Source organism: Aspergillus flavus, chromosome 6, assembly GCF_009017415.1.
Source record: "Aspergillus flavus chromosome 6, complete sequence".
Lineage (NCBI taxonomy): Eukaryota > Fungi > Ascomycota > Eurotiomycetes > Eurotiales > Aspergillaceae > Aspergillus > Aspergillus flavus.
This window is the reverse complement of record NC_092410.1, coordinates 3,603,212-3,617,161: the sequence shown is the minus strand read 5'-3', so window position 1 is coordinate 3,617,161 and position 13,950 is coordinate 3,603,212. Positions and strand designations below refer to the sequence as shown.

General features: G+C 51.3%; 7 protein-coding genes across 7 annotated transcripts; 4 read left to right on the top strand and 3 right to left on the bottom strand.

Moving 5' to 3' along the window:
- Positions 1–1,225: 1,225 nt before the first annotated feature.
- Positions 1,226–3,739, top strand: F9C07_11609 (uncharacterized protein; the record flags this gene model as incomplete). Its single annotated transcript, XM_041287060.1, has 1 exon — positions 1,226–3,739. One exon carries the CDS (start codon positions 1,226–1,228, stop codon positions 3,737–3,739), a length of 2,514 nt encoding a protein of 837 aa, XP_041148636.1.
- Positions 3,740–3,914: 175 nt separating this feature from the next.
- On the bottom strand, positions 3,915–5,236 carry F9C07_2286738 (regulator of volume decrease after cellular swelling-domain-containing protein). The gene is made up of 2 exons (XM_041294413.2): positions 4,799–5,236; positions 3,915–4,724 (listed from the first exon to the last, which is right to left on the bottom strand). The coding sequence occupies exons 1-2, from the start codon at positions 5,083–5,085 to the stop codon at positions 4,109–4,111; spliced, it is 903 nt and encodes a 300-aa protein (XP_041148637.1). The 5' UTR covers positions 5,086–5,236; the 3' UTR covers positions 3,915–4,108.
- Positions 5,237–5,750: 514 nt separating this feature from the next.
- F9C07_11611 (uncharacterized protein) lies at positions 5,751–6,355 on the bottom strand (the record flags this gene model as incomplete). Its single annotated transcript, XM_041294414.1, has 2 exons — positions 5,751–6,274; positions 6,340–6,355. 2 exons carry the CDS (start codon positions 6,353–6,355, stop codon positions 5,751–5,753), a joined length of 540 nt encoding a protein of 179 aa, XP_041148638.1.
- Positions 6,356–6,749: 394 nt separating this feature from the next.
- On the top strand, positions 6,750–7,284 carry F9C07_11612 (uncharacterized protein; the record flags this gene model as incomplete). The annotated part of the gene is made up of 3 exons (XM_071507650.1): positions 6,750–6,781; positions 6,983–7,032; positions 7,110–7,284. Coding segments are annotated over 3 exons (257 nt in total), but the record flags the coding sequence as incomplete, so codon positions are not given.
- A 598-nt stretch (positions 7,285–7,882) lies between these two features.
- On the top strand, positions 7,883–10,544 carry F9C07_2171896 (serine/threonine-protein phosphatase 2B catalytic subunit). The gene is made up of 5 exons (XM_041294400.2): positions 7,883–8,328; positions 8,392–8,723; positions 8,789–9,046; positions 9,103–10,010; positions 10,067–10,544. The coding sequence occupies exons 1-5, from the start codon at positions 8,211–8,213 to the stop codon at positions 10,128–10,130; spliced, it is 1,680 nt and encodes a 559-aa protein (XP_041148639.1). The 5' UTR covers positions 7,883–8,210; the 3' UTR covers positions 10,131–10,544.
- On the top strand, positions 10,545–13,797 carry F9C07_2286734 (uncharacterized protein). The gene is made up of 3 exons (XM_041294401.2): positions 10,545–11,016; positions 11,071–11,206; positions 11,266–13,797. Exons 1-3 carry the CDS (start codon positions 10,671–10,673, stop codon positions 12,632–12,634), a joined length of 1,851 nt encoding a protein of 616 aa, XP_041148640.1. The 5' UTR covers positions 10,545–10,670; the 3' UTR covers positions 12,635–13,797.
- F9C07_11615 (phospholipase/Carboxylesterase superfamily) lies at positions 12,817–13,620 on the bottom strand (the record flags this gene model as incomplete). Its single annotated transcript, XM_041287055.1, has 1 exon — positions 12,817–13,620. The coding sequence occupies one exon, from the start codon at positions 13,618–13,620 to the stop codon at positions 12,817–12,819; it is 804 nt and encodes a 267-aa protein (XP_041148641.1).
- Positions 13,798–13,950: the final 153 nt, after the last annotated feature.

Below are 13,950 nucleotides of genomic sequence, written 5' to 3'. Positions count from 1 at the left end.
GCGCCCTTCATTTGCGAAGATCATTCCAGCTCCCATACGCGGATTGTCACCCTACATTGCATCTCGCCCTGGCCAATGATCTGTCTTCGATGGGATCCAAGTTTACCCGTCTACCAAATGACAACTGGCACTTGAACGCTAATGTACATCAGACCGTGCATTTACCAACGTAACGCAGATGTTTCTAGGAAGTATTCGGGTCGCTAGGGACCTGACCACCATCGCTGAACTAGCCACTCCGGTCTCCCATTCTCTGACGGTGTCCCGTCTCTCGCATCTGAGTACGCACAATGTGTAACTCGCTCGGTCTTTGCATATGATTCCCCATGGCCATTGGTCGGCAGGTAATATATCATGGCCAAACAGCACACCAGCAGGTCGTGGATTTAGACAGTACGGCCCTAATAGTCCTACAATGTGGGATTTCACACGGAATTTACTAGTGGTGCAAGGACAAGATCGTTTTCCCGAAGATGCACGCTTAGGACTCCCCGGATTATTCGATGGTATGCACACCTATGGTTACTAAGCAATTACGGGCTGCCCTATTTGTGCGCACGAATGTCTATATTTGTATTCAGAACACCAAATCTGCCTCGCAGCACAACGGAAATATGATCCTTGATAGCGAATGACTTCACCTCATGGTGTGTATCTTGCGCTATCGACTTTCTTGCGCGGAAGGATGACATTGCTTCTGCGTTGATGACTGCTTGTTGGATCATCCTAAGCATAAAACGCCCCATTCCCACGGCGTGGACATACAGGTGTCATCAAAAACTTTCTAATGGTTTGAATACGCCATTGTATATCATAACCATTCCGCTGACTCGATGATTTACTCTGCAATCGTAGACCCGAGGATAAGGGGCCTGGAGATTGGAGTATCGCAGCATTCCTCGCGTAGTCAACTGTAATGCGACCACATTCCACAGCTTCAAGTGGCGTTTCCATAACAGACGTCTTCCCCCTTTCCCAGGAGCCTACCATTTCTTTTTGTGATGCATCTGCTTCTGTCTTTTGCCTCCTGCGTCGCTATCGTGGATTGTGTTTGTGTGTGCTGTCAGGAGGTTCCATTGCCGCCCGGACGTTCTCCACGAACCCTTCCAGGCAGCAGTACGCTGCCTTTGGAGTCATCAAGCAGACAAAGGATCGTGCTCTGTATGAATGGGCTCCTACGTTGACCTTCAACAAAGTCTGTCGGTCATCATAACAGGAATCAACGATGTTGGAATTGTCATCCGTTGTTGCGATAGCAGTAGTCTGTGCGGCTATCTGCATCGTTGGGGGAGTAAGTGGCACTCTGGTATGGCTTAGGGTGCGCCAGAAACGGCACCGGGTATCCTCCAGGAAGCAATTCCTTGGTATGCAGACCTTCCCGGCAGAGACACTGACAGACCTGTCTCGAGAGGAAGGATCCATGCTGCGGCAATACGGACAACTTCCATATGGGCGACCAACCGAGTGGGGTGTGCTGGAATCACACGAAAGCTTAGCTGATGACTCGGATACCCAATCTCAGCGGACTGAGAAGGGCCATTCGTTGTGCCGTTCCCTGTCGGGCTGTCGTCGACAATCGAAGCTGCTGAGGCCACACCGGATAAGCTCTTTGACACCATTGACCGAGAGTATCGACGGGCCACCTGTCTCTCGCAGGGGCTCCTCGCCAAGGGACGACGTTTCGATCTCTGCAGTTGATGGGGCTCTTGAATTACCAGCAGAAACTTCACCCAGGCATACACCAGAGAGGGAACAGGGGAATCATGACGCTGATCAAAGTATACGACCAATTTCAGGGCCAGGACCATCAATATACCAGAGAGAGCATTTGAGTGGCCTCTTCCCAGTCATGGAGGACAGACATCAATCGTTCGACCTATCTGGCGCGCGGCCACGAACGACAAGCATTATCGGCCAAACGCCGGGTGCTGCTCCTGACAAACCAGTACCGCCGCCGCCCTGTGCTTACCCGCCGAATCGGTTTCGACTCTCCAAGAATGACTCCTTGCGGTATTCTTCGCTGAGTCTTGAGACCGCTGATAGCTCTATTATGAATGAGAGCAGAAGGGCTTCAGTTGGCATGGACAGTGTATTTACTTCACCAGCTCTGCCTCCCTGTCCCACCTTCGTCCCTTACAGTGCCAATGACGTTGGAAAGAGTGTTGCGTTATACTCGCGGCCACCAGCTCCATTTGTTTTTCCGGCAGGCTCACTTCCGGTGGAGGTGCAGAGACTCGAGCCAGATCGTACTTCTCCCCGCCGAAGCTTGACAGCACGCAGTCCAGTTCCCTCCATGGAACGAACTGGCGCTCCCCCGCGGAGAAGCGAATCCCTCAACGTACGGCCTCCTAGAAAAGAATCTCTTCCACGCACAGACATAGAGCGCATCCATCCGTTGCACATGGTGGGCCGTAACCCGGCCCTACTACCACACTTTAGTCAGCTACAACGACACTCTGTGCATGGAAGCCAGCGACGGGAAAATGACCCATTCTATGGGGGTGTATCTCCTGGCTTCGGTCGCGGAAGTACTCCTGGGTGGAGCGTTTCACCTATCCCAGAATCGCAGTTGGCCCCTGCTAATGGTTATCTCAAGCCCCCGTTAGCCTCCGCTATGAGAGGCGGCAACCGTCCCCGAAAAGGCCATCGACGACAGAACTGTGTCCGGATAGCGATCCAGCCACCTATTACTTTTGGAGGAACTATGTTTGCTCCAATGGTTGAGGAGCCGGAAGAGCTAGATGAGTTTGACAGGCACGCATCACAGGTGTCCGATTTATCGGCTTCCAATATCTCGTCTTTGCGCTCAAGTGTGTCCGGTTTCTCGATGAGCCGGACCGGTTCTGACCAGCAGGGGGATGTATCACGCATCACAGAGATCTCTAGTGACAGTCGTCCACCCTCCTACCGCAACTCGACCTACTTGGCTTCATCGAAGAAGCGGAAGCATAGTCGAGATGATTCGATAGATAGTGTACTAAGCACGCTGAACACTGGCATGGACAAAACCCTCCCTGAGATTATCACTACACTGCCCCCTAGTCTAGGAGATAGCCTGACAGAAACTCCTTCCCCCGACAAGCCTAATCCAGTTTGGATGGCTCCTAAGTACAGCGGTTCGCCAACAACCTGGGAAAACGCCCCGAGTCCAGGTAGTCCTCGCCGGTCCGCCGTCAAGGGACCACGCAGCCAACCAGCCAGACCACGCCGCAATAGCGGCAGATCACATTTACTCGAAAACGGCGCCAACGCGACTAGCCCACTGATCCGCCCTCGCAGTCAGAGCTTGAAGCATGGATCAAACCGCAAGTCAACCGACTCTGTGCAACGTGCCAAAAGCACCGCCACCGGCTCACCGCGACATCACAGTCAACAGATGAATGAACAGGAGAAGCCGGCTACGGGAGGCTCATTCCCTACAGAACAGCAAAGATACACGCAGCCGCCCGAACGTCCCCCTTCCCGCAGTTCCAGCAGAGCTGGGAACCGCATCGTCCCCATATGGGAGGATCACGATCGCGCCCCGAGCTGTTGTCCCACCAAAAAATCAGCAATATCCATTATCTCCGAAGAGTCCGGGCCTGCAGAACTCCACGGTGAATCGTCGCCTCGGAAGCCAGAACATCTGAAGAGTGCGCGACCGGAATTCTCGACACCCGTCAAGAAGACGGTGGGATTGGGCATTGGCGCTGCGACGCCAGGAAGTCTTTATGATGGGGACGGATTTTTGAAAGAATAATTGTATGGCGGGCTCAGGTAGCTGCCACGTGTTGTATTCTATGCTTTTCGGGTGTTTCTGGTGAGATGGTCCTTTGTTTTTTTGGTCTTTGATGCGCAGAAAGGCGAACGATTGATATCCACTGTATTGTTAGATAGGCAAAGTTAGCAGAACCAAAATACCAATAATATAGCATATAATTATATTTAGCTTTTCCAGACACCACAGGAGACTGTTTGACCCAAGGTGGATTTAAAAAATTAGCCAACGCAGTCCCATTACCAATGCATCCACGCATACGGAGTACAATAACCTCGATTCCCAAATGCGAATCTCAACCAAATCAGCCATTGACTAAACCACACCTATTCATAATCTCCAAAACCACACCTAATCCGTCCTCCTCCACTTCGTCTCCTCATCCTCCTGCATTTCCCTATCCCCATCCCCATCCTCCCCCTCACGAGCCCTCACAGTCCCCGCCCCAGGCCCAAGAGACAAAGTCGGCTCCTCCCCACCCCCAATCCAATTCCCCTCCTCATCAAAAAACTCATGCATATTATCCGCCGTAATCCACCCCGAACTGCCATCCACCGGCGGCGGCAAACCCCCATCTCCACTCCCCATCTCCACAAGCCCAGACGACAACAACCCCGAACCACCCTCCTCATCCTCATCGTCGCTCATGGGATCCGGGTGCAGATTCGAACACGCCGAGACGGCATTATACAGCGCCTGCGTGGGCGTCTCGTCGGGCTTATTATCCTCCTCGGATTGCTGCTGCTGCTGGGACTCGGGTGGTGGGACAACGGTCAACGTGATACATTCTTCGAAGTCGTCTTCTTGGGCGACGCCGGGTTGTTCGGGAACCGCGATTTGCATGTACAGGCCTTGCACTTCGGACTGGGTGTCTGGGAGCGTGAGGCGCTGGACCGCGTGCAGGGAGATGCTGGGGTAGGGGATTGAGAGGCCCTTTTGGTGGGTTGGGTTGTAGAGGAGGAATTTACTATTTTTATTCGTATCCCGTTAGTCTCCTTCTGTTGAAGTGGTTTGTAGTTTTAAACTAGATGTTTTTCTTACTCGGAAGTCACCCAGACGTCTACGCCATCAATGACGATCTCCTTGCCCTCGGCGTCGGAGCCGTTTTGGTTCTCTGTTCCGTTTGCGGTGGGTGTCGCGTCTGCGCTGCGGAGGGAGTTTAGGATTGGGTTGGCTTGGAGCTCGTGCTCGAGGATGGATAGCTTGCAGTGCTTGCTGTGGTAGTGGAGGACTGCGGGGCCGGAGTGGAAGGAGGATGGCGTGCGCGACTGGTGGTCGGCGAGGAGGACGAAGGAGGAGGTTTCTGGTGGTGTTTGGAGGGGTTCCATCTTTGTCTTTTTTGGGTTTGTTTGAGAAGTTGTTAGGGGTGTTGAGGGTTGTTTGCTTGAGGGAGGTTTAGTTGGCGGTGGTTTAATATTTCTGCCGGGGAATTTGGCGGAGGTTAAGCTTTGATATGGGAGAAGGCGGAGGGGCTTCCTGGGTGGGGGAAGTTCGCCTTGCCTTTGATACAATTTTTCTTTGGATAAATGATGACACGATGGGTTAGTTTATAGCATAGGGAGAGTGAGGGTCATAACGTATTAAATATAGTTTGTATAATACACTTTCTTCATTGAGTACAAACATATGGAACCGCAGACACCGGATATTGAATATCTCTGAGATAAGGTCAAGACTGGGCCCAACTTGTACAGGATATTTCCCCACATAAAATTATTCTTTAACCTTATAGTATCCTTCCTGTATACGGCCGACTCTACGCGATAGTGCGGTGTGGCGAGCTTCGTCCGTGCTGAGGCCGCAGGATCCTGACATGCCAAAGCTCTGCAATCTGCATACGGGGTGCAGCTGAATCTGCAGTCTACCGCAAGCTTGATGGGTGTGGCCCAATCGGTGACTTTCCCCGATGGTTCACACCATGGCAGAGGAAGCTAAATGACGCTGCCACGTCGAGGGGGATGATTGTACCTGACGCTCAGTTGATCGAGACCACTCATTTTACGTTTAGCCCACCGAACACTCTATCCAGCTCCTCACCCTCGTCGCGCGGCTTCATCGATGGTAGTTTCGACGCATCTGGATCCGAAGACAAGCTATCTAGCAAGCTGTGTTCTGGTTGCCCTGACGGTCTGGGACCTGCCATAGATCTACTCGGTTGTAGTAGCTTCTCTTCGCGGTCCAACCACCCGGGCGCAACCCGTCTCTTCTCTGCGAGATCGCGCTGCACAATGGACTCCTCCCAATTCTGAATGGCCTTCTCCGCATCGGTGCGGTTTTTATTGAGCAGTTCCTCAAGAGACTTGCACGATGCTAGGATTTCTTCGGCGGATGCGGCGTGCTCACCGCTCGCGGAGACCACATAGCGGGGCTTAGTGTCGGGGTTGTTGGGGTCGACTGTTACGGATGCCGGGAGTGTGGAAGGAAGTGATTTGTAGGTGTAGGGAAGGGTGACTGAGGAAGGGAGGTTGATGAAAGGAGAGACGGTCAAAGGGACTTGCGCCAGGAGTGGATGCGGGCCTGGACAAATAGACAGATAGATGATTAGTATATAAGCTGCGACAAGGGGATAAGAGGGGACTTACGGTAGGATTCATACATTACTGGTAAGTAACTGAGAGAAAGCTAACTCGGGAGAAAATTAGCCAAAATAAAATAGCTAGGTCAGACGACGATCTGAGAGTGAAAATGGGGTTGTTGTAGTTGTTGTTCAAGATCATGGGAGGTTATACTCCGGATTCATTGAGGGGGGAAACCCGCGTGACGCCATCGGTACCTTTTAATACGACAAATACAGGGTACATACTCCGTACTGTAATACATAACTTGTGCGATCCGTGGATCTCCCAGATTTTGACCACCATCCGATGCCTTCCATATATTGTGTTATTCTCATACTGTTAGCTCCAAAAGATGTTAACCTTGATCTGGCGATACTTGGACTTAGTTGAAGCTCAGTTTTCGAAGCTGAAAGATTCTACCACCAGAGTAACGGATGAATGAGCTGGAGTCCAGCCGTATATTCATGTATGATTACGATTCCCAAATCATAACCGTCTCAATTCAAAGCACCAATAAGCCCATCACAAAATGGGTCATAACCTCGATATCTAGCGGCCTGGGAGAATGATACGCAAGCGGGACCACACCAGGAGGGGTGACTGGCTCTACCCGTTGCACGTATGTTCATCTTGAAGACAGAGCCAAGCTTTGCTGCTATGACGGAAGGGGTTCTCGACCCTTTGTGTACCTCGACTTATGCATTGGACTTCAGGTTGGTATGGTATTTCTACGTCAAACTTTCAATAATATAGTTGGGAAGATTTCCTATTAACGAACGAAAATGTATTGTTAGGTCGCTTAGTTTGGGATGATGAGAACTTCTCGAAATCAGCAAGAAATATTGCGTTGGTCAAGAAGGCTGACGGATGGTGGCTTGAAGCTGATGTCGAGCAGACCAACGGGGCTTACGAGCGACGGGCTCTTTGTCTAGAGGAACGGATCGAATGCTTCGAAGATGGCACCATAGAGTACGTTTGATGAGATGGACCTACCACTATCAAGGAGATTTGATGATCCTCAACTCTGCTCAACTGTTTTCCCTGACTCGTATAGAATGGGCCCCCAATATGTGAGGCTGTGATATACTGAACCGAATCAGTGAGAAGTAGACTGTAAATCAAGAAGGGGGATGTGTCGTAGGTAATATAGTTGTTGGTTATGGAGATTTATTGATAAATTACCAAACTAAACGTTACCTTAAATACTAAGTTTATATATCACAACTTCTCGTTGTCCCTAGACCTAGACCCTTATATGGTATGCGCTAGTATTGGGATATTTTTGATACGTAGTCTGTCCTGAACAATTGATGCGCTATCTATCTTAAGTTTAGCATATTATATCATTGAAGTTTGAAAGAAGCATCTTTGCCATCTCTACCATCGGTTACCACTGCTCCGCACTGAGTGTACCTTTCACTGCCTTTCAACCCCTGCCGAGCATCTCAGACTCCAAAACCTTGGATTCGGCCTCGACTGCTTCCTTGTTTCTTGTTCTTAATTATTCTAACACACGACCCACGCCTACTTTTTTCTTAAACACCCGTTTACTCCATACTCACTCCACTTAGCTAGTGTCCTTTCATTAGCTTCCTTGTTTCCCTGCTGGATTGGAAACTCTTTCTTATTTGCAAACTTTTTTTTTTTTTCTCTCTCTCTCTAAACGTGCCGCCCTCCCAACCTTAGGGTCAACCATATCTCAGCCTCAACTCGGGCGTTCGCCTCGCGTGTGAGATCCCGCCGCGCTCTAACCCCACCAAACATCGGTTCTCCGCGCTGTCAAGTCTCCCCCCTCCCAACCCCCTTTTCTTCGCTCCCGCTCTATCTACCGGGGCCTTGGATTCTTGTGATTTTCAAGATCCTAGTCGTGAGCCTTGCCGTCAATTTGATTCAAGATGGACCGCACAATAGCGCGAGCGGTGACGGAAAAGAAGCCAGTCCCGGAGATTGACTTCACGTTACATACCATGGAAGATGGCACTCAGGTGTCCACTTTGGAACGGGTTGTTAAAGGTAGGTCACGCAGCATCCCTTCACCTTTCCCCTTTTCGCCCTGACATTTTTGCGATCCTGCAGAGGTACAAGCGCCGGCCTTACAGACGCCGACGGACGAACAGTTCTGGTCCCCTGAGGACCCCTCCAAGCCAAACCTCCAATTTCTGAAGCAGCACTTTTATCGTGAAGGTCGTCTCACCGAAGACCAGGCGCTATGGATTATACAAGCGGGTACGCAGTTGTTGAAGGCAGAGCCGAATTTGCTCGAGATGGATGCCCCCATCACGGTGTGTGGCGACGTTCACGGACAATATTACGATTTGATGAAGCTTTTCGAAGTTGGCGGCGACCCCTCTGAGACGAGATATCTATTCTTAGGCGACTATGTTGACAGAGGTTATTTCAGCATTGAAGTGAGTTCCTTGGGCTTTCGTGCCGTCGCTGGGTTGTGTGGCGCAAATGGTCTGACCTTGTGCAGTGTGTTCTCTACCTCTGGTCCCTGAAGATCTGGTACCCGAATACGCTCTGGCTGTTGCGAGGTAACCACGAGTGCAGGCATTTGACAGATTACTTCACCTTCAAACTGGAGTGTAAGCACAAATACAGCGAGCGCATCTACGAAGCCTGCATCGAATCCTTTTGCTCCTTGCCGCTGGCGGCGGTCATGAACAAGCAGTTCCTGTGTATCCACGGTGGCCTAAGTCCTGAATTACACACACTGGAGGATATCAAGTCGGTAAGTCTAGCAACTTCTGTCACAGTAGTAATGGCACGTGCTGATAGAGGCCGCAGATTGATCGTTTCAGGGAGCCTCCGACTCATGGCTTGATGTGCGACCTTCTGTGGGCTGATCCTCTGGAGGAATTCGGTCAGGAGAAGACTGGTGACTATTTCGTCCACAACAGTGTTCGAGGATGCTCCTACTTCTTCTCGTACCCCGCCGCCTGCGCTTTCCTGGAAAAGAACAACCTCCTCTCCATTATCCGTGCCCACGAGGCTCAGGATGCCGGATACCGCATGTATCGGAAAACAAGAACCACCGGTTTCCCTAGCGTGATGACCATCTTCAGTGCGCCGAACTATTTGGATGTGTACAACAACAAAGCTGCTGTCCTAAAGTACGAGAACAACGTGATGAATATCCGTCAATTCAACTGCACTCCTCACCCGTACTGGCTGCCAAACTTCATGGATGTGTTCACCTGGTCTCTTCCCTTCGTCGGAGAGAAGATTACCGATATGCTGATTGCTATCCTTAATACCTGCTCCAAGGAGGAATTGGAAGATGATACTCCTACGACCGTTTCACCTACGGGCCCGCCCTCTCCCCCTGTTCCGATGGACGTCGAATCCAGTGAATTCAAGCGACGTGCAATTAAGAACAAGATTCTTGCCATCGGTCGTCTTTCACGAGTCTTCCAGGTGTTGCGTGAGGAGTCCGAAAGGGTCACAGAACTTAAGACAGCTACCGGTGGTCGCCTTCCCGCGGGTACTTTGATGCTGGGAGCAGAGGGAATTAAGCAGGCCATCACGAACTTCGAGGATGCCCGTAAGGTTGACTTGCAAAACGAGCGTCTGCCCCCAAGTAGTGAAGAGGTTTATAAGCGGAGTGAGGAGGAAAGACAAGCTGCCCTGGAGCGTGCTCAACGTGAGGCAGACAACGACGCTGGATTGGCTACCGTGGCTCGACGGATTAGCATGTAAGTTTTCTTGGTGAAAAAGACAATTCGGAAGAGCGTACTCTAACGTGTCACAGGTCTGCGGGCTCGGGCAGAAGCCGGCGGCAGCGAGATGCTGCTCGAGAGAGTCGAGAAGCATGAGCATAGGATTACTATCATAAAGCATTCTACTCTGATTTTGCACCTGCTCAACCGGTCTTTCTCGTGTGCAAATATTGATCCGTACCTGTATAAAGCGCCTCTGAGTCGGACGATATAACGAGGAGCTTTTCCTCTGGCGAACGGCCCAGCTACATAATATTATGCCCTGTCTGTCACGAAGAGACAGGCTTTTATTGCATTGAGTATTGGAACTGCGACAGGCTATTGTTGTATTTATCGAGGCGTCCGTGACGTCTTGGCTCCATGAGTTGATGAATCGATACACCATGACACCCCCCTATTTTGTTTATAACTGTGCGGTACCTGTAGGCAGTTTTTCTTTTTTTAGTCTAGTCATAAAAACATCCGTATGCAGCATTGGAGTGTATCAAGAATTGTTTCGTCGTAATACTGGGAATCGGCAGTCACGGGCCTCCGCGGCCGCCAAGACTCAACACCAACTCCAATTATCCGCCCTTCCAAATCCATATACCACTAATACCCTCCACCTTCCCGCCAAATACCCTCTCCCACCCATCAATGCCTCCTAAACTGCGCGGCTCGCTCTCTAAGGGCTTGCCGCGTGCTGGGGAGAAAGCTGCAGCATATTACTGCCCGTCCTGCGCAACACGGAGACGGACCCTGTCCACGCGTCGGAACGGCATCGTTTCTCCCCGGCTAGAAGCTAAACGTCTCTCTCTTTTCTCCTCTCGTCCCATCACTACATCGTCTGTGATTCACGCCCGACATGTGCCACCGCGCTTGAGGGAGCTATATGAGGCGCTGAATAAGATTCAAGGTGTGGCCACGGAGCAGGTGAATATCAGCCGATTGCAGCTTGCTTTGCGCGGATTGGAGAGTGAAACACCCATAATCCGTGTTGCTGGTGGGTTTCTTTCTCAAACAGTACTCTCAGATATATTTGCTGACATATCAATAGTTCTCGGTCTTAACGATGCGACTGCCGCGCGGAAGCTTGTGCGCTTGTTACTCGCCGATCCATTAAATACAAGGGAGAGCTGGGAGGATGCACTGGATGCCTACGACTCTGATCCTACACAGGGCTTGCTGATTCGGTATGCTTGGATTGTATCGGTGTGGGACAAGGAGAGGAGGCTTTGCTGACACTCGACAGATACGGCGAAGTATCAGAGTCCATTCCGAACAACCTTCTCCCTACTATCTCCGTGCCCTCCCCTATCCTTAAGAAAGGCAACCTTGAAATCCTAGTGTCTACCTTAGGTGCTGAGACAGAGTTATCGGATGCGCATTTCACGGCAGATACATTCCTCGTCCCCACAGTGACGATTCCGACTTCACATTCCGGCCGACATAATGCCGTACGATACCCAGTCCACAGAACTGTTGTGTGCGGTCGTGGAGTGGACGGATTGGTTGCGTATAACGGTTTAGTCTCTCGGGCAGACCTAAAGAAGGAAACAAGCTCAGTTTATGGGGCTGTCGATTTGCCAGTTACCGCCCCACAGAAAAGCAATGACCGAATCGCATTCGTAGACATCGATCGAGCGGACGAAGCCCTCGAGAAGTTCCGCGAATCCGTGCAAAACGCCTCTCTCTATGAACGTGGTTGGAATGGAAGTGGTGTACAGGCTGTTCAAGATTGGTTGTCGTCGTTGCCAACGGAAGGGGCTCTCGACCCCTCCCTCAAGTCTCTTATTACGTCTCTGATTGACGCCGCAGAGGCTGGAGTTGCTGCCGACGAGAACAGATTATCGCAGGATCAAAAGGCAGCCACAATTTCAGACGATGTCCGGGAGAACCTAGACCGTTCAGTGACCGAGTGGGCGGAGAGGGGACATATAGAACTGCGCAGCTCACTCGAAGAAGGATTCGCGACAAAGAAATGGAAGGGTCTTGCCTGGTGGAAGCTGTTCTGGCATGTGGACGACGTAGGCATGATCACGTCAGAGATTTTGGAAAAGAACTATCTGCCGCGTGCAGAGAAAGAGGTGATCTGGACTGCGGGGAGATTCCACCAGGCCGGTCTTGGGATGCAACTAAAGGACGCCCCTCAACCAGCGCAACAGCTTCTCAACGACTCCACGAATGGTGAATCAGAATCCGATGAGCTCTGGCCGACTCAGATAACCACGAGTCGCAACCGGCTACTTGAGACGACGGTGCCCTCCCTGCAGGCAATGGCGCAGAGGCTAGTCCTTTTCAGCATGTCAACCACTACCTTGACATCCGCTCTGTCGGCACTGACATATGTTTCCATTCCGACAGCGTCGGTGTACGAGACCGGCACAATTGTTGCAGTTGGATTGATCTACGCCCTACGACGGCAACAAAAGAAGTGGGAATCTGCCCGCACTTTCTTTGAAGACGAAGTCCGGGAGGAGGGCCGGACGGCATTGATTAAGACGGAGGAGCACCTGCACGCCGTCGTGCAAGAAGGTGGACCACGAAACGAGGATGTCGCCGAAACTGAGGCCAGGAAGGCGATCGATCGGGCAAGAAAAGCCCTGGAGCAGGTGGACTGAGTTTCATCGCATAGACCCGTGTAGATCATGCAATGTACCATACTTACCATCGCCTCATGTTACCCCTACCAATCCATAGTCCAGTAGACCACCAAAGCGCCACAACATCGTCTGAACCAGTCTACACCCATCATCACTACACACCATGCATAAGATTCACTCTTCCAAGTCCCAAAACAACCCTAAGCAATCTCCACACTTCCCTCGGGAACCCCTTGCCAACTCCTCAACCTGCGCGCCAAAAACCTCATAACAGGCAGCATCTCCTCCCTAGACTTGGGCATCCCATCTCCCCTCCTAGCATACCTCGCGACCTCCACAAATTCAAAAACCCCCTTCGTCCTCCTAACCGCCCCATCACTCACGACCTCCGAATCGCGTCCAGCAACCAGCAACACCGGCGTCCGATTCTTCTCACCCACCACACTCCCCGAAATCGGATACGGCGCCCCAATAGAAATAACCCCTGACAATGCCATATCTCCCCCAATCCCAGCACCATCATTCGCACCAGAATCACCCACATCCTGAACCTTAGGCTGTATCCCCAATTCTCTTGCACAAACAAGCCCTACCATACCCCCCTGCCCGAACCCAAGAATCATAATCTCCCGCAACTTATACCCGCATTTCTGAAGGAGAACCCCGCGAATCACCTCGTTGACTATCGTGCGCGTTGCGCGCGCAAACCCGGCATCCATGTCCAGCGCCCCCGTGGCGGAATCGAAGGAGATGTCATCGCCCCAGTGGAATCCGGGGAGGTCGAATGGGAGGGGTGTTGGTGCTTGGAGGGTGAGGACGGTTGTTTCGGGGAGGTTGAGGGCGCGGCCGAAGGTGCTGAATGTGGCGCTGGTGTCGCCGATGCCGTGCAGGAGGAGGAGGATGTTGGGCGGTGGGCGTGTGCTTGTTGTGGTGGTGTTTGGGGCGGTGATTGAGATGTTTAGGTGTGGTGGGAAGTCGGCTTGGGTGGGTGTTTTCGTGGGCATTTTTCTTTTCTTTTCTTTTGTTTATTAAGGCGGGTTTTGGTTGGTGGGTGGTTGAGGTTTTGGTAGTTTTGTGTTGTTGAGTTCGGGTGTTAATGGTCCTGTAAGGTTTATAGATTTGTAATTTATGGGCGGAAGCTGTCGTATATAGAAATTGATAGATCTTGATATGGATATTGATATCGTGCATTAGTGTAGTACTCCTTACATAAGCTATGCATATACATAAATACCCCATTGTAAACCCTAAGTATACCGGTTCATTGACATTGCTTTCCGTGCACGTCTTGCACCTAATACTACACGACCGGCTAGTATTAAGGAGCATCATGT